Source organism: Anarrhichthys ocellatus, unplaced genomic scaffold, assembly GCF_004355925.1.
Source record: "Anarrhichthys ocellatus isolate YVR2014 unplaced genomic scaffold, GSC_Weel_1.0 scaffold33, whole genome shotgun sequence".
NCBI classification, from domain to species: Eukaryota; Metazoa; Chordata; class Actinopteri; order Perciformes; family Anarhichadidae; genus Anarrhichthys; species Anarrhichthys ocellatus.
Window position 1 is genome coordinate 4,483,223 of NW_022280063.1, and position 21,485 is coordinate 4,504,707.

Consider the following 21,485-nt stretch of genomic DNA (forward strand, 5'->3'; position numbering starts at 1 on the left):
CCCCCCCCCTTCCTAAAGTTGGTTTGGTTTCTACCTCAGAGGGAGGAGTCGCAGTGAAATTCCACTTTGACGTGTGTCGGTGCTGAAGGAAAGGGACGGGCGGGTGTTTTAGAGCAGAGGTGCGTCGCCTCCAAAGCGCTTTCAGGACAAACTTTGATTATCCTCTGTTGTTTACTGTGAACTCTCAATGGAACAGAAATACCCTGTGAAGAGAAATACAATACTTTTACAAATACGCTGTACAGAAATGTACATTCAAATAGAGAGATGCTAGTTTCAGAGACTAGTAATGAGACACGCGTCAGAGGCAGAGAGAGCAAAAATATCGATAGTGTGGCGACATTTTTACTCCAGTAGATGCTGAGAACTGTCGTTGTCTCACATGCAACAAACCCTCAAAAGTAAGGAAGGAAACACCAGCAATTTATCACAACATTCAGCAAACATGCATTAAATAAATGTGCAGAAACAGTTTTCCACTTTTTTTCAACACTTCTTCTGGTATCGAAGATAGCTTCAACAGACCGTTTTTAACTTAAGGAAATACAATTTGGCCCAGGTCTGGTTTCATGTGAGACTAAAGCCTGGAGTGCACTGCCCTCTTCTGGACGATCTGTGCTATTAGCCTGTGAAGAAGTGACTGTAGGCGGAGCATAATGATGTTATCTGCTGTTCCCTCTGCAGTACCATCACAGCATGGGGGAAGGACCATGAAAAGGACGCCTTCGAGCACATCATCAAGCAGTTTTCCAACGTGCCCGTATCCATCGTCAGCGACAGCTACGACATCTACAACGCCTGCGAGAAGATCTGGGGAGAGGACCTGCGGGCGCTGATCGTGTCGCGCAGTTCAGACGCCCCGCTGGTGGTCCGACCCGACTCGGGGGACCCGCTCGACACGGTTCTGAAGGTGCATTCACGTTGGACGGCTTGCCTTTTATTCGACTAGAATCTAAGCCGGGACACTAACGTCTCTGTGCCACCCTTCCTCTCTCATTTCCCTCCCGTCAGGTTTTGGAGATCCTGGGTAAGAAGTTTCCTCCAGTGGAGAACTCCAAAGGTTACAAGGTGCTGCCTCCTTACATCAGAGTCATACAAGGAGACGGAGTCGATATCAACACACTGCAGGAGGTAGAGACGCGTGCCCCGTATTGATGCGACGTACAAGGAGAACACTAGGTCGCATGCATGATGTTTCTCCGTGTGCTTTTTCCACAGATAGTGGAGGGCATGAAGCAGCACAAGTGGTCCATTGAGAACATTTCTTTCGGGTCCGGAGGGGCTCTTCTGCAGAAACTGACCAGAGATCTGCTCAACTGCTCCTTCAAATGTAGCTATGTGGTCACTAATGGACTGGGGGTGAGTACCGATGCGTTAGAACTTAGTTATTTGTGTTTCGTTGTCCGTTTTGTAACCGTTTTTTTCTGTTTGTCTGTAAAAGGTGAATGTGTTCAAGGACCCGGTGGCCGACCCCAACAAGAGGTCAAAGAAAGGTCGCCTGTCTCTGCACCGGACGCAGAGCGGTGACTTTGTCACCCTGGAGGAGGGCAAGGGCGACCTGGAGGAGTACGGCGCGGTGAGTTCAATGCCTACAGTGCAGCACGCAGACACTTTGGTGCACAGATGTGTTTTCCAGTCTAAAAACATGCTCGTTTCTCTATTCACCTCCAGGACCTGCTGCACACGGTCTTTCAGAACGGGAATATCGTGAAGACGTACACGTTTGACGAAGTCAGAGAAAATGCTCAGGTCAAAGAGAGTGAGCTGGAAGTATGGTATTAACCCCCCCCCCCCCCAAAAAAAAAATAACCCCACTCCCCTCAACCCTTCACCTTTTGGCCTCCGACGCCCACCTCAGAAAATGGAGGCGGTGTGCACTGCTAATAGATCCCCACTTCCAAAGCTTGAGATTCCCCCCCGAAACGTTCCTAAAAAACCGTGAGACCCCCTTAAACCCCATCAATCTTCCGCGTCAAATTCCAAAGGGGGCGGGGGGGGGTCCAGTAAGCGACAGAGGGGTAGAGGTTGCGAATATGAAGACGAGCCGTGCGTTCACTCCCATGTGCCCAAATAGAACTTTGCCGTGTTGCACTGACAGGGCCCCGACATATCGTAACGTTAGAACGTGATTGGCTGTTGATTCCATGCGGAGTGAACCCACGGCGAGTCAAAGTGAGAATGATGATGATGGAGAGCCACGCCACTGACCGTGCCCCCCCTTGAATTGTGTACAGTACTGTTTAAAAAAATTAAGGGAAAAAAAACTACATTTCTGAATCTACTTAGCTTTGTCTCTTATGTGAAGGATGGTATACTACGGCTGTAATTGTAGAGGATGAAAGAATTTATTTCCCCCAATGTTCCGGCTTTTAATCAGAGGTCAGGGCCCAAACTATAAACATCTAGCGAGTACTACCTGAATATTTTGTACCGTTACTCCGCCAAATACAATATTCTGGGTGCATCACTGAAGGTATATTAATGATCATCTACTTGCCGTTATGTTGGCCACAGAGCATTCACATCGTGAAGGTCCAACCACACTGCAAAGTCTGCTCACGTGGATTTAGCCTCAAAGTGATTAATTTTTAATGTTTGTTTTGAATTTCAGATTGTTCACGTATGTGTACTGCTCTAGCATTTGTTAAAATAATTTTAAAAAGCCCTAAAATCTTTCCAAAGTTACAAACGTTTCCGATTGGGTCTTCACGATGGCGAATGCTCTGGAAACTTTTGCTGATAAGACAAAGGGTTGATGTATAAAAAAAAAAAATAAAAAAAAATTTGAACGGACATTGTTTTCACTGGAATGAAGATGATCTAACTGTGTTTATGAAAGATTCTGTGGCTCCTGAAATGTTAAATGTTGTGTGTGTGTGTGTGTGTGTGTGTGTGTGTGTGTGTGTGTGTGTGTGTGTGTGCTGCCATTCTCTTCCTTTAAAGGATTGTGTAGTATTCCTTTATGCAAATCTTCTCGTTGACAGGGGGAATAGAGAACACTTCCTTTTCGCCGGCCTTGTATTCTGAAAGGACACAGAGTTGTGACAAACAGGTGGCGATAAAGTAGTGAGTGTGTTTTGTAGAAAAAGCAACCAAGAGGCAGAAAAGTGAGACTCGGGATCAGGAATAACTTTGTGACAGCGTTGTACCGCCCGTGCTTTGGCACATTGGTGGTGCAGAGTTGCTGATCAAGCAAAACGTTGCCCTTGGTATCACTGCCTTAACTCGTATAAAGCAGCTGTGTTGTTGTTGTTGTTTTTGGAGAAGCTTAAATGTGCCCAGTGATGTTTGGATTTATTGCCCAGGTAGAAACGGGGTGTTGCTGATAAAGCCTTTTGGAGTTGATTATCTTCCCGCTCAGAGCATCTCAGTGTGTGACGGTGTGTTTAGTCACACCGCTGAGGGATGAGGGATTTAGGAGGTGCTGGGAGCTGGTGACATCACAGAAAAACAAATGGTTTAAGACTAGAAACTAAATATTTGACTAAATATTTTAAGGTCAGGCAGTGTCCCTTCCCGCCTATCTAAATTCAAATGTGTCTACATTTCTGGTCTATGACTAAATACCTGCAAAAATGAACAAAAGTCCCCCTGTTTGCGCATTTAATTAGCAAAGTTTTAGCATGCTAACATGCTAAAGTAAGACGTTAGCATGCTGGCGTTAGCATTTAGCTCAAAGTGTAGTCTCTCAGAGCTGCTAGCATAGCTGCAGAGTGTCTTGCTAAGACGTTTAAAACTCCAGGTATTAGTATGTTCTCTGCCTGCTCACTCTTTTTCAGACGTTCAGCCGCTTCACGTTCAAAAAGCTTCACATATTCTCACCTTGGAGGCGGCTACCACAGTGTTTGCCCCCGGGCAGCTCTACTACGTCTAGATCATGGGCTCTGACCGTGCTAGTCTTTTCTGTGGTTTCAGGAGAGACCTTGAAAGAAAGCCCTGTGATCTCACTGACTCCCGTTTCTCTCCTCTGGCCCAGACCAACCAGCCCGAGCACAGCCGAGCGGCTAAACAACACAGCTAGTCGTGTGTGTTTTCTTTATTTTCCCTTTTGTCACCATTTGTTAGATACTTGGTTATCCGATTCTGGAGTTACTACACAACAGTACAGTTCTTTTGTTTCCAATGATGGGGTGCATTGAAGTCTAATTTTACTGTTTTGATATTGTCTCGGTTCTTACCTCAGAGAAATATTATTTTGTATGACAAAGGAGAAAAAGAAAATGCCAGAAAACATTGCAGTAAATAACTTTGTTTACAAACGATGTGGCCATACTGCCTTCTCACTTGTACATACAAGAACTAGTTTGACTGGAGGCAGGTTAGGAAGACGACCACAGTAGATGGTAATATTATTAATCTTGTCGAAACAACCGGGTTTTTTTTGTACAAATAGGACTATCCAAACCTGCTTGACTGAACTGGCAGTGTGACTGTCAAGCTGTTAGCTTCTGTGTGTGTGTGTGTGTTAGTGTGTGTGAATGTCTTGTTTGTTATGGATGCAAAACTGTTTGTGAATACTTTTTTTCTTTCTTTCTGTTGTTGTTTTACGCATATGTATATGTTGGTTGTCCCACATTCTCTCCCAACACAACTGATATTTTAACAAACATAACTTGCTATATTGTCAACAATACATTGATTAAAGATGCCACCCTGTCAATTTGGAATGGTTGATTTATTTTGCCTACTTTTGTATTTGGGTTGATTTGAAATTTTATTTCACTTGTTTAGAAATCACGTGTTCAGTTCAGTTAGCTCGTCTGTCATCAGCCGCTCATCTTTAAGAGCCCCATTTTGCCAAATAAACATATTTCTGAGAGTCCAGTCTACAAAATGTAAACATAACAAAAATGATACACTTGTACAAAATTGTCAAAGTGTTACCTAAATGACATTTAGGTAACACTTTGAGTCTTTAACTTCTTAATCATTCTGTCCTCATATCTACTTAATATTTGTATGCTTTTGTTTTAAGACGCATCCCGAACTTTGTCCATTAACAGAGACCACATGTTTTTTTTCCCCTATAATAAAAATGCTGTTTTTTGAGGAATAAATCTCATCTCTGTCTCATCATAACACTGTAGATTAGTGGCAGACAGTAACGTGTAAGTCAGTCTTATGATGATGGACCTATCCTAACATGTAAAGCCGGTGGAGCTCCCCCTTTAACAGGAGTTTGAAGTTCAAACCGCCTCATGTTTGACATGTAAGATCCTCATCTTGTGTTAACGCAGTTGGTTGTAGCTGGTCTCTGAGGTTTTCTTCTTCTTTGGTTGAAGAATTTGGGGAGTCTGTGGTTTGCTCTGAGAGTCATATGACCTAGTCAGCCTGAGAGTCATATGACCTAGTCAGCACCGAACAGGCGTTTCACAGTAACTGCAAACTCAGCGAGGAGGAGGAGGAGGCAGCCTGCGGATGGATCCAATAAAAAAACTCAGGACACTTCTGAAGTCTTTTGGTACTTTTGTAACTTATCGACCAGCTGCATGTGTATGAAGTTGCCTTTGTGGGATGTTATAGAATGATCGTTTGGTAGTTGGAGATTTTTTTTTTTCCCAGCCCAGTAGAAGAGCAACCTTTTTTGACAACAGTGTGGACCCCATCAGACAGGGTCACACGTTTTTATTTAACATCCGTTTCCTGTAACTAAATACACACGACGCTTTCTCACCAAAAAGCGGAGCGTAATTTGGCAACCTTTACGCACTTTACGCCTGCGTATTTTGCGCATCATCAAGTGGAGCGGCAGGCACTCGTTTTTCAAACTACACTGCAAAAAATATCCGCTTGAACGAATGATATTTTCTTTTTCCATTGACATTTGTTGTTAAAAGTTCCTGAAACGCGTAAAACAGCATTTTCAGTGGGTAGACTGTTCTCGCCTCCGTGGCAGAAATTTGATTCGGTCGCAAAGTCGGGTTGTAAAAAACTTTAAACAACTTGGTCCGGTCATCTTTTGCAGCGTCGGCAGTAAAAACCACGTCATTGTGCCAAACAACTCCCCTTTTCCCTCCCTGTTGGACCAACATCCCCAGTTTGGGAGCGACTGGATAAGGTTTTTGGGATCGGAGACGCAAATCATGATGACCGGATTTCGACTAAACTTTACGCCGCTGAAGGAGCCTCTGGGCTTCGTCAAACTGGTGGAGTGGGTAAGCTAGATGCATCTACTGAATGTGCGTGTGTATATGTGCGCGTGCATGTTCGTGTGCGTTTCATACCCAGAAGACGGGGAGGTCCAGTCCCTTTCTTGGATTTTCCGGAAAAAAAAACCCTTAAGTAAACAGTTTTAGGGGGAATTTGTTAAAAATGCAGATGGCAGAAAATGTTTATACATAAAGCATGAACATGACTCTTTCTGCATTTATCAAACTTTGAGTTTTCACATCTATAAGAATGAATAAAATGCATGCAGTTATGTGATTTAATAAGCAAAACTTCAAATGTACACTTATATAAACACGCGAATACACAATGAAATGCCTGTTGTCACAATAAACCTTTCTTAAAAATATGTTCTATTTCATTTGAATTGTCATACATAGAATAAAAGTGTGGGTTTGACGAAGAAAACTTGGCTAATGGGAGTTAAGCTGAGTTATGTCCAGTGCACACATAACTGTGCACACGGTTGGCTACTCATGCACTCGAGCACACGCCTTTTTTTGTATCATGAGAGACTTGCAACAGTTTCTCATGTGAACGTCCAGTCATCAGTTCTGCTCTTCAGCAGTGGGTCAGAGGAATCCAGTGCTGGTTAATGCAGCTCAGCTGTTCTATTTTCTCATAACGCATACAGAGCTATAGAGCCGCAGTTACACCCAGTCATCTGACTCAGGAGGAGGCCGTGTGAGTGTGTTTTCACTGTTGTTGGCCTTATGGAACCCTGACCTAACCTTACCGCATATTTTGTGATTCACAAGGGTCCGGATGGTAAATTGCCTGTGCATATTTCCCGCCTTTAATGCCGGGAATGTCCTGTGCGCATCCCAGCCCATATGCGAATATGCCAAACATGCGCTTGTTTTCAGTTCTCAGTTGTGAGGATTTACTATTATGTTTTGTCTTATGTGATAGTAAATGAATATCTTTTTATTTATGGCAGTTGGTTTGAAAAAACAAAGTATTTGAAGATGTCACCCTTGGCTTTAGGGAACAGTGACAGGAATTGTGTCACTACTATTCTGATGTTCTTCGAATAAATGGAGAAAATAATTAGCAGATTAATAGATAATGAAAATAGTTAGCTGCGCTTTTTTTTCGGAACAGCTAACTATTAAATTCTGGTCTAAAACATGACTCAAATCTCTGACATTTAGGGAGGATTTGAACACAAAGCTAGTGCATGAATGCGGGGTCAAGCCTTCCATTAATAAATGACATGACTATTAAAACAATGCATGGAGAATAATGTATCAGTTACTTCTGGGCAGCTGCAGCGAGTGCGTGTTTGGCCAACAGATTTTGGACATAAATTTAACACAGCAGTTAAATAAAAATGATATTTTTTTTGAGCTCTGACAGATGGTTCAGGTCACCTCGTGTAAAGAGCAACATTTTTGCCCACTGTCCATTTAACCTGTAATCCTCTTGAGCGTTCTAAATTTAAGAAAAAGTTGTTTACTTGGCACAAGAGTTGTTCAGCCTAAACACTCATACCTCGCTCGATGTTATCTGCTACGCAGTAGTAAACAGGAAGGAGGGTTTGGAGTAACAAATGCTCCAATGCAGCCCCCCATTCACTCAACATGCTGAATACTGATGATAAAGATGGCAGGTCTCGCTGCCAAAAGAGGGAGAAACAGGTTTCATGGGCGTCTGAAGGAAACCCACATTCAAAATGAGCACACACTCCAGTGGCTTTTTGTTCGAACTGACCTGGACTCAACGACCTTTGTGTAAGAACATTGCTGATTATTCCTAACAAGATATTTCAGATTTATGAGTTATATTTGTTTTACAGCTAGAGGGTCCTTCCCACGAGAAGCACTCTTTCTTTGTCCTACATGTCCTCTTTTGTCATTGTTTGCATCACATGCAGGAACCTGTAACTGAACTCCTATCACACATTGTGAGCGGTTGCATTCATGGTTGATATGCTCCATACATTCTGAGGCTCCATGACCTTGTAGTGGGAGAGTGACAGAATCAGCCAAACAAGAATGTGAAAGAAGGAGCTAATGGTGGTGTGTAGCCCGAAAAACAGGAAGTGGTCGCCAGTGACATCTGGAGAAACATCTGGAGAGGGGCCTCGAGGTGTGTGTGCATGTGTCTGTGTGTGGATCATGTACAGTAAATGTGGGTGTGCATGCGGGTGTTGTGGTGTGACGCTAAAGGCTAAAAGTTGAGGTGCTATGAAACCGAGTTTAAGTTCAGATAAAAGTGTGTTTATTAATTCCCTGATAGATGAACAGACCGATGCATGTCATTACCTTGCAGTGGGAGCTGTGAATCAAATCATTACTTTGTCATAATACACTTCCTGTCCACTGCATGCTGTCTACCACAAAATAAATGCCTTCAAGTGTTAATTTACATAATCTTCGTTTTCTTTTTTTCATCACCATTTTGGTGATCTTACGGTTGATGAAAGGCGCTGCTTCTGATGTGTTGTGTGCCACATGTCAGCCTGTGGAGTCGCAGTACAAAGGGGACAAAAGGTCATCTTGACATACAGACATAGTTAGCGACTGGCTGGTGAACATAGTGGAGCATCAGAGGCAAATATTTCCCTCAATAGACGGTGGAGACCAAAACGGTGATAAAAGGAGAGGATATGTATATAAACTTACATACACGGGGCCAGAAACGCAACTCTAAATGAATGCTACCGTTGCTCCGTGTCTGCTAGATGTGCAAATAAGCCACCGTTTGCTAGCATGTTCACCAAATCAACTTTTTAAAGTTGTTACGACGGCTATTTAGCTCCCATCTGTGATGCACAGCTGTCTGTTGTGCTGCCGGCTGCTCAGTGAGAATGTGTGACGATGACATGCATGTTGAGAACGTGTGAAAACTGTTAGCGACACACTTTGAGCAGAACAAATGAGATCCATGGCGATACCAGTGAAGGAGCTCAACCCCCCCTTAAATAATGTGATCTGCCTGCTGCAGTTTGAGGGTTAAGCTAAGGAGCAGCCAGCCTGACAAAAAGAATTTAGTATGTGTTGGTTTTAAGGAGAGTATTAGTGTCACATGGCCTCCACGCTGAATCAGATGCTTTCTGCCCCTGCAAGAAAGAATTCAAGAGCTGAATGGCAGCATTAGTGCGGCCATGCAAATCACATTATATTTCGTTTGTGAGAGGAAGGTCTATGGTTTAGATTAGGCATTTCCACGAGAGACAAACAAATGTAAGAAGCTTGAAAAAAAAAATAAAAATGAGCTTGTAAAAATTGTTGAGTCGTGAGTTTTATTTTCAGCTGTTTGTTAGAGTAAACTGCTGGCCATCTGGTACTCCCTCTGGCTCTTTACTGCTGACGCGGTTTTAGGTTGCCGACTTTCTTCTAAGTTTGAGGTTCTGGTGACGTTACGCTCATTGCCCAATAGTACAAGCATGTAGGGAGGATCACAATCAAATTATGATTAGTTATGGTTTCCATTTTCCAGTGTCATAGTTGGTGTTTTTGGCATTGCAGGTTTATTTGAAAGAACATCCTCCCTTCCGCTTGAACAAATCTCCGATAGTTCCCCCAAAAGCAGAACAGAGTTTTCCTAACATCAGTCTCAAGCATCTCCCTAATCATTCGCTCTCTCTTGTCCGTCCAAAACAGCTCACGGCCATATTTGCTTTTGGGTGCTGCGGCGGATACTCGGGGAAGAACATCGTATCTCTCTTCTGCGGCGACGGCAGGAATGAGACTCTCGATGCCAACTTTCACTACCCATTTAGGTGAGATTCACGACACATTATTACACGTAAATCAATTTCAAAAGGACGATCAAATAAAACCTCTCCATCTTGTATCGTGGCCAGGTTAAGCCAGGTCCCGCTCGTCGAGGGGAACGCCACTCTTTGCAACCGCTCCGTCACGGTGACGCACATGGTGGGAGACTCGGCCTCCTCAGCGGAGTTCTTTGTGGGCATCGCCGTCGTCTGCTTCCTGTACAGCATGGTGGCTCTGTTGGTGTATTTAGGCTACATGCACGTCTACAAGGACTCCGACTTTGGACCCATTTTCGTGAGTATTGATCTCTTTTGGTCCGTTTTGCCGATAGTTCACCTTAAACCAACTCTGCAAATGAGAGACTTGTCCTCGTCTGCAGGACTTTGTGATCACGGCCATCCTGGTCTTCCTGTGGCTGGTGTGTTCGTCCGCCTGGGCGAAGGGCCTGCAGAATGTGAAGGACGCCACGGACACGGCGGGCATCGGCGCCACGCTGGCACTCTGCAAGGGGAGCAACGTCACCTGCGAGGTCACAGAGTTCGCCAGCATGAGGACCCTCAACATTTCTGTGGTGAGGAAGAAAATGCAGAGCGGCTTCATATAAACGAGAAGGTTTTCGGGGCACACTCGCTCACCAATCTCGGTCAGCGTCCACTTCCTCGGCTGTCATTCTTTTCCAGGATGAAATCCAAATCCTTGGCCAATAGATAGGCTATTTCTAGACCGATTAGAGTCACTGATTGTGGCAGTGTCCCCTCCCTGCATGTTTATATAATACGACTTCAGAAGACCGGAGCAGAAACATTAAGCGGCCTGACTCGCAGTCATGAGACAGTGAGCAGTAACACTTTCATTTTACCTCAGGCACTGTTGCTGTGGACCAGCGTCACAGGTCTAAAGCAAATGTGGCGCTTTGTGATCGATATAAAACCCATAAAATGTCATTTGTTTGTGTCATCACATAACATTTCACAGATTCACAGTATGTTATAAGAAATCTCCTGTATTATATATATATATATATATATATATGTATGTTTTTTGTTTTTCTTCCAGGTGTTTGGCTTCCTCAACATGTTAGTGTGGGCGGGCAACGCCTGGTTTGTGTATAAGGAGACCCGTTGGCACTCCCAGAAGTTCTCTTCTCAGCCCGCACCTGCAAGGCAGCAGGTCCCTGCACCCATCTAACATGCAATACAGAGCAACACAAACCCCACCGTCACATACGTGCACACCACCCACAGAGCGCTCACAGACAGACACAATTTGAGCACACGTGTGCAGATGTTATTACACGTACAAAAAAAAAAAGCTTTGAGAAGGTGACGAAGGGAGATTAAATGAAGGATATTTTGATAGATGGCCAGTTGAAAAACTGATGGATTCTGTATTAGATTTTGACTTTTATCAACACGCTAGCAGCTGTATAGGTACACAGAGACGAATTTGCGTTTTGTAACCCAACATGTCATATAATTCCTTGCACATTCATGGCTTAACTTGAACTGAGAACACTTCAAAAAGCAATGTCAATTCCCCAAAAAGATTTCTTCTGCAGCAGTAGGAGGCTGGGGGGAGGGCAAACGTGTTCTAACTACGGTTTCATGTGTAGATTAGTCTTTGTAACTTTTTATTTCTTACCTGTTTGATATACTATCGCAACACCAATGCGATGGTGCAATTAAACGTGTTTTTTCATGGCTCCTATACGGTTTCTTATGCTTTAGTAAGCAGATACATGCACAGACAATGACCGAACGTTACAGGAAGATAGGTTTTCTTACTTGTTTTGGGGTAACGGCTGGTTCATCCTGCTCTATCGTGTACCGATGAGTGTAAAATACAAGATTTAATTAGTTTGCCGCAATAAGGATAATGTGATCAAGGTTTTCAGGGTAACAGACAACAAAAGACAGTTGTCTGTGGTGCAATATGAAGCATAATACTCTATATACCATATTACCTTATCAGAAAATGACATTCATTGTCATTTATTGGCACCCAGTACATTGCATTTAACATTGGCCTTGACATTGAGCAATATATTTGCATCTGTGTTTAATGTGTTGGCTTCTTTCATATGTTTTTCTTTAGATTCAAAGCCCCTTGTGTATCTGTAAAATGACTCACTCATATATTCATTCATTCTTTCATTCATATGCCCTCTAGTGGTGGCTAGCAGGTATTAAAATGTCTTGAACAAAGCTAAATCTAGGATGATACATTTATAAATTGAAATTTAGTGTAGAGAGGTACTCTTTTCATGAAGCGCACTGATGAGGTGACTCCACGACAAAGTCATTATCCGTCACTGATTTTCCTCAGGAAGGTAAGTCTGTGCGGACAAGGATACAGGTTAGATGTATTAAACCTGACCACCGTGTAAAATGGCCTCCGACCCAAATATCAGGAGACTAGTTCACACACGGCGTTCTTATCACAACATGCACAGTGCACTCACGTGGTGCTGACTGTGGTTTTATGGTGTACCGTGAGAGGTGTGAGTCCATCAAGAAAACTTCACTGAAAGTTGGCGACTTAATTACTTCATTAAAATGTTGCAGCACCAAAGTGTGTAATCCTTAAATTCCTCTGCGTCCGAAGACTTTGATTTATTTAGTCTCAACTCCGGTACCAGATGAAGGTTAAATCCTTCCTTGATAGTGTTGTTTTTTTATCACTTTGAATGTCGAAGTGACTTTTTCATTTTTTTGCATTACTGTTAAACAGAAACAACTCTGCCAAAGCTCTCGTTTTTACTCCTTTTTAAGCGTATTCCTTATCTCTATATGATGTTAAATCAGTTATTTTGTTGTTGTCAAAACAGCTGTCTTTTGATTGTCTAGTTTTTTTATAAATCATTAATGAGACACCAAGCAGTGAGCTGGTGTGGTGTTTAATAAACCTCATGTCACTTCTTTGTCTTATTTTTCATTTGAACTATTTGTGGATGATTTTCTTTGAAGGAATTTCTGATTTTCTTTTTTATCTATTGCCTTTTGATATAATAAAAATGTAAGTGATGATGAATTCATACAACTCTGCTGCAAGACAGAGTTGGATTAAAGCGTGTGTGGTGTACTGGTTATGCCTCTGCACTCTCGTAATCATCATCCGACCATAGCTGTGTAGCTTTGTCAATGATTCCAAAGCATTTAACCCGCCAAACGGTCGTCTTCAAGAGAGACATACATTCACTCTGTGACATGCACAATTTCAATGTACCTTTGTTTTTTCAATAAAAAATGAATGATTTTTTTGTCATTAATCTCTTTGTGTGTTTGTATGTGTTCAGTGCACAACATGCACTCCGCCTGTGGGTGTGTTTGTCTGGCACTTTTCTGTCAGGCCTTCATATGGAAGCCAAACATTTTTTCAAAAACATCCATTCAACTTTAGTTTAACTTCACATCACTGGTCATGTGTGAAATAGCAGATTTTACAGATTAGATTTAAACATCTTGGAGAACAAAAAGTATGAAATTGTTTGAATTCAACTGCTCATGTGAAAAAAAAGAGAACAAATGGTGTGTTTGTCTGTGTGTGAGTGAGAGACAAAGGAGAGAATAGAGAAGTGTGTGTGTGTGTGTGTGTGTGTGTGTGTGTGTGAGGGAAAGACAGCAAGGATTGCATTCAACCACATGAAGTGTGTGTGGCTTTGGCACATCAGTACAAACTAATCAAAGTCGTTTCCTTTGCCCTCGTTTCCTCTGTATCTCCACCCTCTTCTGTCTCACTCGCTCTCCCTCTGATTCAGCTGAAACACTTGACTTCTTGCTGCGTCATGTGAGACGCAGGCGTGTAGCTTCTGGATTCTTCTTCTTCCCTTTTTTCAGGTTTTAAACCCACGAGATTAAAGCTGGACTCAAGTGACCAGTTTGTTCAGTATCATCGTGATGGAAGAGGAGTTGTGATCCACTTGAAAGTGTCTTGACTGTCATCTCGCCTCACTTTGCACTTGAAATGCAGGTTCTGTTTTCAGCCACAGGAGGTCAATATAGTGCCACGTGCGTGACCTACTGAGCCACTTTGACAATCTCAACATCCTGGCGCAGTTTGTTTCAATGGCTCGATAATTCATATATTTAATTAATGATGTCCCGCATTAAATTAAATAAAAATCACTGCTTTTGACCAGTGTCTATCTGACCCCATTTACAGTGCTTTGTTGTTACTGTAAAAGCTGAGCCATTATATAACAAATTGCAACATAGACTACTATTAAAATAAAATGATTTATGTTGCTGTTGTTGGTGTTTTATTTGCAGTGGAGTCTCACCTCTGACCCTAACCTGCACAAGGTTGCGATGAAGCCAATAATTAATCGTTTCACTATATGCACGAAATTAAACTGCAGCTGTAACCTTATAATATAATCTGATCTACTAACGCCATACTGTTATTCATAATTCTGACCTTCTCTTTTCAAAGTACATTACACCCATTACTTTGCAACTGCCTGGCAAGAGCTCATAGTACTCTAATTTCTTGTAATGAAGCTGAGAGAAGTATTTAAATCTAGCGTTGGTACAACGGCCCGTGGCTTATATTTCCAGCCTCAACCTCCAGTAAAGCATAAAGCGGTATCTGGTTCATCCACATGGTCTTTCCTGCCAGGGCTGATATCATAGCCGACACTTATTTCAGGGTGCAAAATACCTAATTGTCACCATTTTTAATTACAGGGATATATGTAGCATAGATCCCTTGATGAAGGTTTCCCTGTGTTATTATTAGGCCTTCTAAGGCCTGACCAATTACCTAATGTTTCCATTGCAACATCACCGTGTAACGGTCCTACAGTGAGAGGGACGTTATCATGCTATAGGCCACCTCCATAGGCTGCTGAACTTTTCAACTCGTGAGTAACGTTCGCTCCGCTGTCTGTCGCTCAGCGTCTCAACCCCTAAACCCTCCGACAGAAGCCGAACCAAGCCGAAGCCCAGCGACAACGACGTCAGCATATCTCGTTCTTTCGTATTTCTGCCTGCTGCGTGCGAAGGAGAGACAGGGGGGGGGGGGAAACCCGTCTCTCAGCAAAGCAACAAGAAGGAAGAGCAATGGCGACACTGGATCGCCAAATACCAAGTCCGGATACGTTCCTTTGCGAGCCTTGGTCTTCCTTCGTCAGTGCGGCTAAATTACGTTTTGTTGACAGTAAGTTCGCACGTCGGTAGCCGTTGTTGTTTTCACGGACAAACTGTCGGGAAGTGCGTGCTCCAACTGTCTGTGATTGAGTTGAGCAAGCCCCCACAATGCAGGGTCTGTCAAAGCGCAGCAAAGTAACTGTCAAAAAAATATTACTACCAAATGCAATATTAATAGGTCGCTTTAATAGTCGTGCACGGGGCGCGTGAGCAAAAGCTTATAACCCCTTACGCTGCAGAGTTTGTACCACTGGCGCGTGCAGTAATGCATATCCTGCGCGCCCACAGCTGTAAGTTTTGTTAGCTTTCTGACAGCTTCACTTTGCTTTTACTAAAAGCCAGCTCGCGCTGCTGCTAGCGAGCTAATGCTAACCATGGTAGCATTGCAACCTCGGACCAGCGTGGCTCCGCGCGTGGCCCCCCCAAAGTTTTGTTGTGACTGCTGCCGAGTGTTTGTAAGCGGCTGTTTGTGCTTGTTGTGACGCAGACTCGTCCCTGGATAACCGCGACAAACAGCTTTACTGCCTCGGTGAAGCCGCGAGGCTCGGCAAAGGAGGTGAGGAAGTTGCACCGACAGATACTCAACGCTGTCACTCGCACGGTGATGTTTGTTATTGTTTTGTTTGTACATGCTCTGCAGCATCGAAGGATGCCGACATGTTGATATACAGAAAACCGCCATTAACAGGCATCATGCACTTTTTAAATACATACTTTAGTTGAGATCTGAGGAGGGACATATTGATGTTAGTGTCTGAATAACACAGCTGTCATACAGTAAGTATCCTGTAACTAATGATTATTTTCTCCATTAAACGATTAATTTTTATGCCCATAAAATGGCAAAAAAAAAAAAAAAAAATCCAGCTAAGCCTTTGCACTGTTGGAAATAAATGAATATACAGTAGCTGGAGAGCAGGGGTTCCCATGTGTCTTTCAGTATTACCCGTAGGGCTGAAAGTCTGTCTTATTTATTGTCTTAATTATGTTTTCTTTTTGGCAAAATAAATTATTTATATATAAATATATATCTATTTGTGGAGGGGGTTGTGGGGTGCCCCTAAGCAGTGTGTGGGTGCCCCCCCCCTTCAGGGACAGAGCCCTGGGGAGTTCCTCCATATCCGACGATGTATAAATACCCCCAGGAGCACGCGCTGCACATTTACACACTTGAGTCATCCCTGAAAGTTTGCAGCAGCCCTCGTACAAACACACCGACACACACACACACACACCGAGGCGGGGAACGTCTTCTCACTCTCATTGGTCAAATGCCAACACACACACACACAACATGCCTCATCTTCCTCTCTCCGAGCCAAACTCCAGCTGTGTTTCCAGAATTGCTGATCCGTTGGCAACATGACACTAAAAACAGACACCCGTAAGCCTCACAGACACGCGGGGAAGCACGTCTTAAAAGCTTTATTTGTACGTTTGAGTAGCGTGGCTCGTTGTCGTAGAGTCAGACTCACTTTGCCACTTCAGTGTAAACGTATTTGTAGATGGGGAGGCCAGGTTGGCAGTAATTGGTGTGTGTGTGTGTAGTGATTGGTATCTATGTCTATTTGTCACTCTCACACACAGTGGAGATGATGACAACCAGCAGCAACTTTGTCGGGCTGGACTGACAGCGGGTGTCATCACCTCACTGGAAATAGGCAGTGATGTAATGCTTCTATTTAGTGTGTCCACCACTGTCTTTAGTGGGGATGGGAGCCGTCACGTTGTTGTTGTGACGCTTTAGGTGATAATGTAGTATGTATTAGCATTCTTAGAGTATATTCTGATGAAGACGTCTCTACATGAACTGTTTCCTCTATTTAAATCCTTTTGACTGTGGAATTCTTTTTAGGTTTAAACTTTTTTTTTTCCTGATCATAACCCAGCACACCTGTTGGGGTTTCTCCCTGTGACACACTGTCTTTACAGTTTAGCTACTCCTGCAAACAGTTTGCCTCCTAGAAATAAGACCCGACGCCTATTTCTGGACGCCTACCGAAAGTCTCGTTCTCTTATTTCAGTAAAAAAAAAAGGACGAGGGAGTGTCTTCATTCAAGATGCTGGAATTGTATCTTTGGCAGTTTTGTGAAAAAAAACTGGAGAGACTAGTTGAGTTTTTAAATCTGTAATTGCGTCCGATGATTTATTGTCATTAGTAGCTCCAAACACGTTTGTTCGCCAGTGACTGATTGTTTTTGTTGTTCATTTTCAGGCCTGTCAGAAATAGACGACGCACTTAGTCTGCATTTGACTTGGCAGATGCAGAGGAAATTGCATTCTTACTCACTCCCACTAACAGTCCTTTGCATATTTTGTTTTGGCCGGGACACAAACTGCTGAAGTTGTTGAGCCCTCGGCAGGTCGAGCTAACCTGCAGCAGCGTCTCACTGCTCACATTACAATGTTATTAACCGCCTAACAAGCCGTTCACTAAATGTGACCACATTCAAAAGCTGCTTCTCCACACGCAGCCAAAACTTTCTATTTGTGTATTATTACACCCCCCCCCCCCTTTTTCGGTTAAGTCAAAAACAAACACGCTTTATTTGCTTGTGAGGGAAAGCAGTTTTTAGTCAGCAAACACTGGAATCCGAGAGTTTGAATTGTGGCTTAAATCCAGCAGCATGTTTAGAAATAATAGGGGGGAAAAAGAGCGAGAGATAATCTCCTCTTCTGTGTTGACGAGGGGAACTTGTGCAAAGCATCTTCCCGCTATAACTGCCTCTCAGTGCAGCTTTACTCTGAAACTAACCGTCGGCCTGACGAGAAAGCCACTTCCTCTAATAACAGTTTATTTCACCGCGTTGGTATTACTCTCTTGCCCTTCGTTTTGATTCAGTCTTCAATCAGTATCAACATAACTCAAAAGTAAAGAAATATTCCTGCCAGCGATCACGACAACCTCAGTGTTTTTTTTTGTGTCCTTGAACACTTCTTGCATGCGTAATGAAACCCACTCTGACCTTTTGCAGTGTGTACACGCACACACGCACACCCTCAGCTCTCGTTGTCTACACGGTTGTGTGATATGACTTAGACCTTCAGTAACCTCCGCAGATCCTTTTCCTGCACACACACACACACACACACACACACACACACTGATGTGCACGAGGCATGACTGACGCTCTCTTTGACTTCCCAAATGACAACAAAACTCCCCAGCAATGCGAGGTCCCGACGCCACGGCACACCGTCAGACACACACACACACATTCTCTCAATTTTTCCCAAACACACACACATCCATCCGTACACGCCCCCCCCCACCTCCCCTCAGTGAGTCTGGCTTAAGCCCCGAGCTAATAAGTGCTGCGATTTCTGTCAGCGGAGCTTGTTTGGTTACAGGAAGATTAGGCTCTTAAAGCTTAGCCAACACAGATATTGGCTAATTTCCATGAGGAGAAATGAGTTTTTCTCTTTATTTCTATGAATCAGTTTTTGTTTAGTGGCACAGTGTTGTTGCTGTTTGCTTTCTTGAAAGGATTGTCTGTCCTTTCTGTCTCTTTTATGCCTGTTTAGTGATTGGGACACACGTTATCTGGAACTGTCATTTTTTGTAAAAGCAGCTCCAAAGCTAAATGAACATGTTGAGCATTGTGAGCTTCTGTCTGGCAGGTTTGTTTTTCAGATTTTAGTGTAATTTAAACACAATATATTTAACTTTTGTTTGTTTTCTCACTCTTCTTCTCTTGTTCTATATGGTTCTCAGTTGTTTTTCTTCTTCATGTCTTTCTCAGAGATGCTTGGCTACAGAGCACTGGAGGATTTTTGTCTTGTTGTCTGCCATGTCTGCGATCAGGTGGTCACTCCTCAGGGCATCCTCTCACACTATGGTAAGACACACACACACACACACACACACACACACACACACACACACACACAGCGACCCCACAGGCCAGAGGCACACATGAAAACCTCAGGCCATACCTCGCGGCATCTCCAGTTGTCACACGGAGGCACAGAACATACACACACACACACACACACACACTCACGCAGAGCAGCCAGATCAACACAATCATCTCTATTTATCCCTGCAGGGCTTTTTGAAACATAGTCTATCTACAACTTATCCTCCAGTCCAAACTAACACACACCACTTGTTTATACTGTCTAACACTCAGCAGGCTGATACAACTAGAAAACACTAAATAATTTACAGAGAAGTGGACCTGATGTAGCATTGTGCCCGTGTATTTTGTTAGAGAAATGACCATTAAAATAATATTCTTGTACTCCGGAAAAAATGTGGAAGCAAAAGGAAGATTCGACAGGCCGATGGGTTGATTTAAAAAAATAAAAATAAAAATGTAATCCACATGCATCTGTTAAATCTCACCTTTTTAAGAGTGTCGTTTAAGCACTTGATCCCGGCTCCCATTGGCCCTCCGGCCCGTCCGTCTACCTCTTTGTTTGTTTTTGACCGGGGCTCCACTGAGCGCGCTCGCATCTGCCCCGTGAGCTGCTGCTTCCTTCTGTTGGCGGCACGTGCACCAGCCATAGCCGTCTGTTTGGGCGGGGAGAGGGTGGGGGTGGGGTGGGGTGGGGACATGGTCACGGTTAATGAGCACACACACACACACACACACTTCTCCCTGAGAGTAAAGAGGCCAGTGGAGTTGCATGCTCACACATTTCTCACTTTCTGTTTCTCAGCAGAAGGAGGTCAGTGGGATTGTAAGACACAGTCTCCTGGCAGACGCTGGCGTTTTTTTGCTTGCTGATGCGCACACACAGGGTCGGGTAACAACAGGTCTAAAACATGCTCATGCACACGTACACACACACACACACCGTCAGGAGTGGGAATCTCCTGAGAGCTCCTCATAAAACAAAGCTATCCTCGGGCCACAGTATTTTAACAAGCTGGCGTTGTGGTGAGCCAGCAGGCCAAGTCACATGCTGACAAGTAGAAAAGCAGCATGTGTGAGTCACTTTCATCGAGGTCCACCATATACTTTAAAAACGTATATTCATTGTAATTCAGTCGAACTGTCCAGCGTCCATTCATTCTTAAATTTGTACTGGCCCCGTCAAGATGTTCTTACGATGTTTTATGCATTTCCTCCCGTTGTCGCTTTATTCCTCATCTTACTGTAATGTCCTCACAAGTATAGTGTCCTGCTGGGGGTTCTAAATGAAATGTTGTGCATTTCTATTCCCTGCAATGGCCCTGTATTTGTGTGTATCCATCACGGGATCTGCTTTCATGCTTGACCTGTGTGTCGAATCGGCACTGAGGCCTTGGATATACAGAAATGCACACACACACACACAGAGGAAGAGGGGGTTGGCTGCCTCAGGGGTCAGCGGCTCTGAGTTATACACGCCCAGTTTGCTGCTCAAGCGTTGCTGTGTGTGACGAAGAGAGTGGTCACAACTTAAGCTCGGGCCCTGCACTGCGTGGACGTTTAATATTTACCACGTCACGTGTTCAAGAAGGTTTAACTGTATGTTATATGTCGGAGACCTGCTCCATGTCGTGGACGTGTTCGTTTAGATGTCCTCAGAGGAACGCAAGCGCGTATATTCTTAGCATAAGTAGCCCCGGTGGGATAAACCCCTCACAGTGGCAGCGTTCGTACCGTGCTCTCTCTCTCCTATGAGCTCGTAGAGAGGAAACGTGCAGAGAAATAGTTTTTAATGCTTGTGGTTGAACCTCCAAAGCTTATTTTGGACAGAACAGGATGTTATAAAGACATATTTGATTTCACCACTCTTTTTTTTTTTTTTTTTTTTGAAGCAACGTGGGAGGATTATTGAAACTTACCTCATATTGATGTGTTTTCTAAGGGCTAGTATAATGAGAATGAGGGGAGTTCAATAGCATTTTGTATGACAGGACATTTGGGCCCTGAATAGTTGCGATCATTTTTGACTTGTATGTCAATTGTGATATTAGAGGGAATGATCATTTTTACATCATTATTGTCATTTTCATTGAAAAACATGATTATGGGATGTTTTTTGCGGGGATCTCAACCAAAAAAAGATGCTTTATTAAGTCTGTAGGCCAGAACATCTCTGCAGAACAACAATATTTATTTTGATACACACGTCACCTTTTACAAATTGAACATTACTGCAGGCTACATTGGGCTGCATTTTGAAGTCATTTTTCAGCCCTGAACACCATGACAAACTAGACATTTCAATATTTCACATGTGTGTGCCTGTGCGTGAGTGAGTCGTGCTTTTGAAGCTGTGTGTTTGGATAAATCGGAGCTTCCCGCTGTGTTTTCCGATGTATCGCTGCTTCTTCTCTCCACTCTCTGTCCGTCTCTTCTGCTGGTGGCCCTGCTGTGTGGAAGCAGAGTGCACGATAAAGTTGTTGTTGCTGTTTGTGTCTCTCTGTCTCTACTCACCTCCAACTTTGTCTGTGTAGTGGTGGATTAATTGAGCTCAGAGGCAGGTCAAAAACAATAATATCCTGTTTCCT

General features: G+C 43.5%; 3 protein-coding genes across 5 annotated transcripts in view; all 3 read left to right on the plus strand.

Moving 5' to 3' along the window:
- The window catches only part of nampt1 (nicotinamide phosphoribosyltransferase 1), a 15,377-nt gene extending 11,744 nt beyond the window's left edge, over positions 1 to 3,633 (plus strand). Inside the window, exons 5-9 of the mRNA XM_031865613.1 lie at positions 647 to 910; positions 1,012 to 1,131; positions 1,219 to 1,359; positions 1,442 to 1,576; positions 1,672 to 3,633. Of these exons, the coding sequence (XP_031721473.1) occupies positions 647 to 910; positions 1,012 to 1,131; positions 1,219 to 1,359; positions 1,442 to 1,576; positions 1,672 to 1,782 (771 nt within the window). The 3' untranslated portion in view covers positions 1,783 to 3,633. The remainder of the gene's footprint in view (positions 1 to 646; positions 911 to 1,011; positions 1,132 to 1,218; positions 1,360 to 1,441; positions 1,577 to 1,671) is intronic.
- Positions 3,634 to 4,767: 1,134 nt separating this feature from the next.
- Positions 4,768 to 13,389, plus strand: sypl1 (synaptophysin-like 1). The gene is made up of 5 exons (XM_031865722.1): positions 4,768 to 6,155; positions 9,777 to 9,895; positions 9,980 to 10,184; positions 10,270 to 10,461; positions 10,947 to 13,389. The coding sequence occupies exons 1-5, from the start codon at positions 6,084 to 6,086 to the stop codon at positions 11,076 to 11,078; spliced, it is 720 nt and encodes a 239-aa protein (XP_031721582.1). The 5' UTR covers positions 4,768 to 6,083; the 3' UTR covers positions 11,079 to 13,389.
- A 1,391-nt stretch (positions 13,390 to 14,780) lies between these two features.
- atxn7l1 (ataxin 7-like 1) overlaps positions 14,781 to 21,485 on the plus strand; it is a 28,904-nt gene continuing 22,199 nt past the window's right edge. The window contains exons 1-3 of one of the 3 annotated variants that reach the window (XM_031865728.1): positions 14,781 to 15,047; positions 15,525 to 15,593; positions 18,781 to 18,876. In XM_031865728.1, coding sequence (XP_031721588.1) covers positions 14,951 to 15,047; positions 15,525 to 15,593; positions 18,781 to 18,876 — 262 coding nt within the window. In that variant the 5' untranslated portion in view covers positions 14,781 to 14,950. Of the gene's footprint in view, positions 15,048 to 15,524; positions 15,594 to 18,780; positions 18,877 to 21,485 lie in introns of those variants that run through there. The other 2 variants (XM_031865729.1, XM_031865730.1) reach the window with 2 other exon arrangements.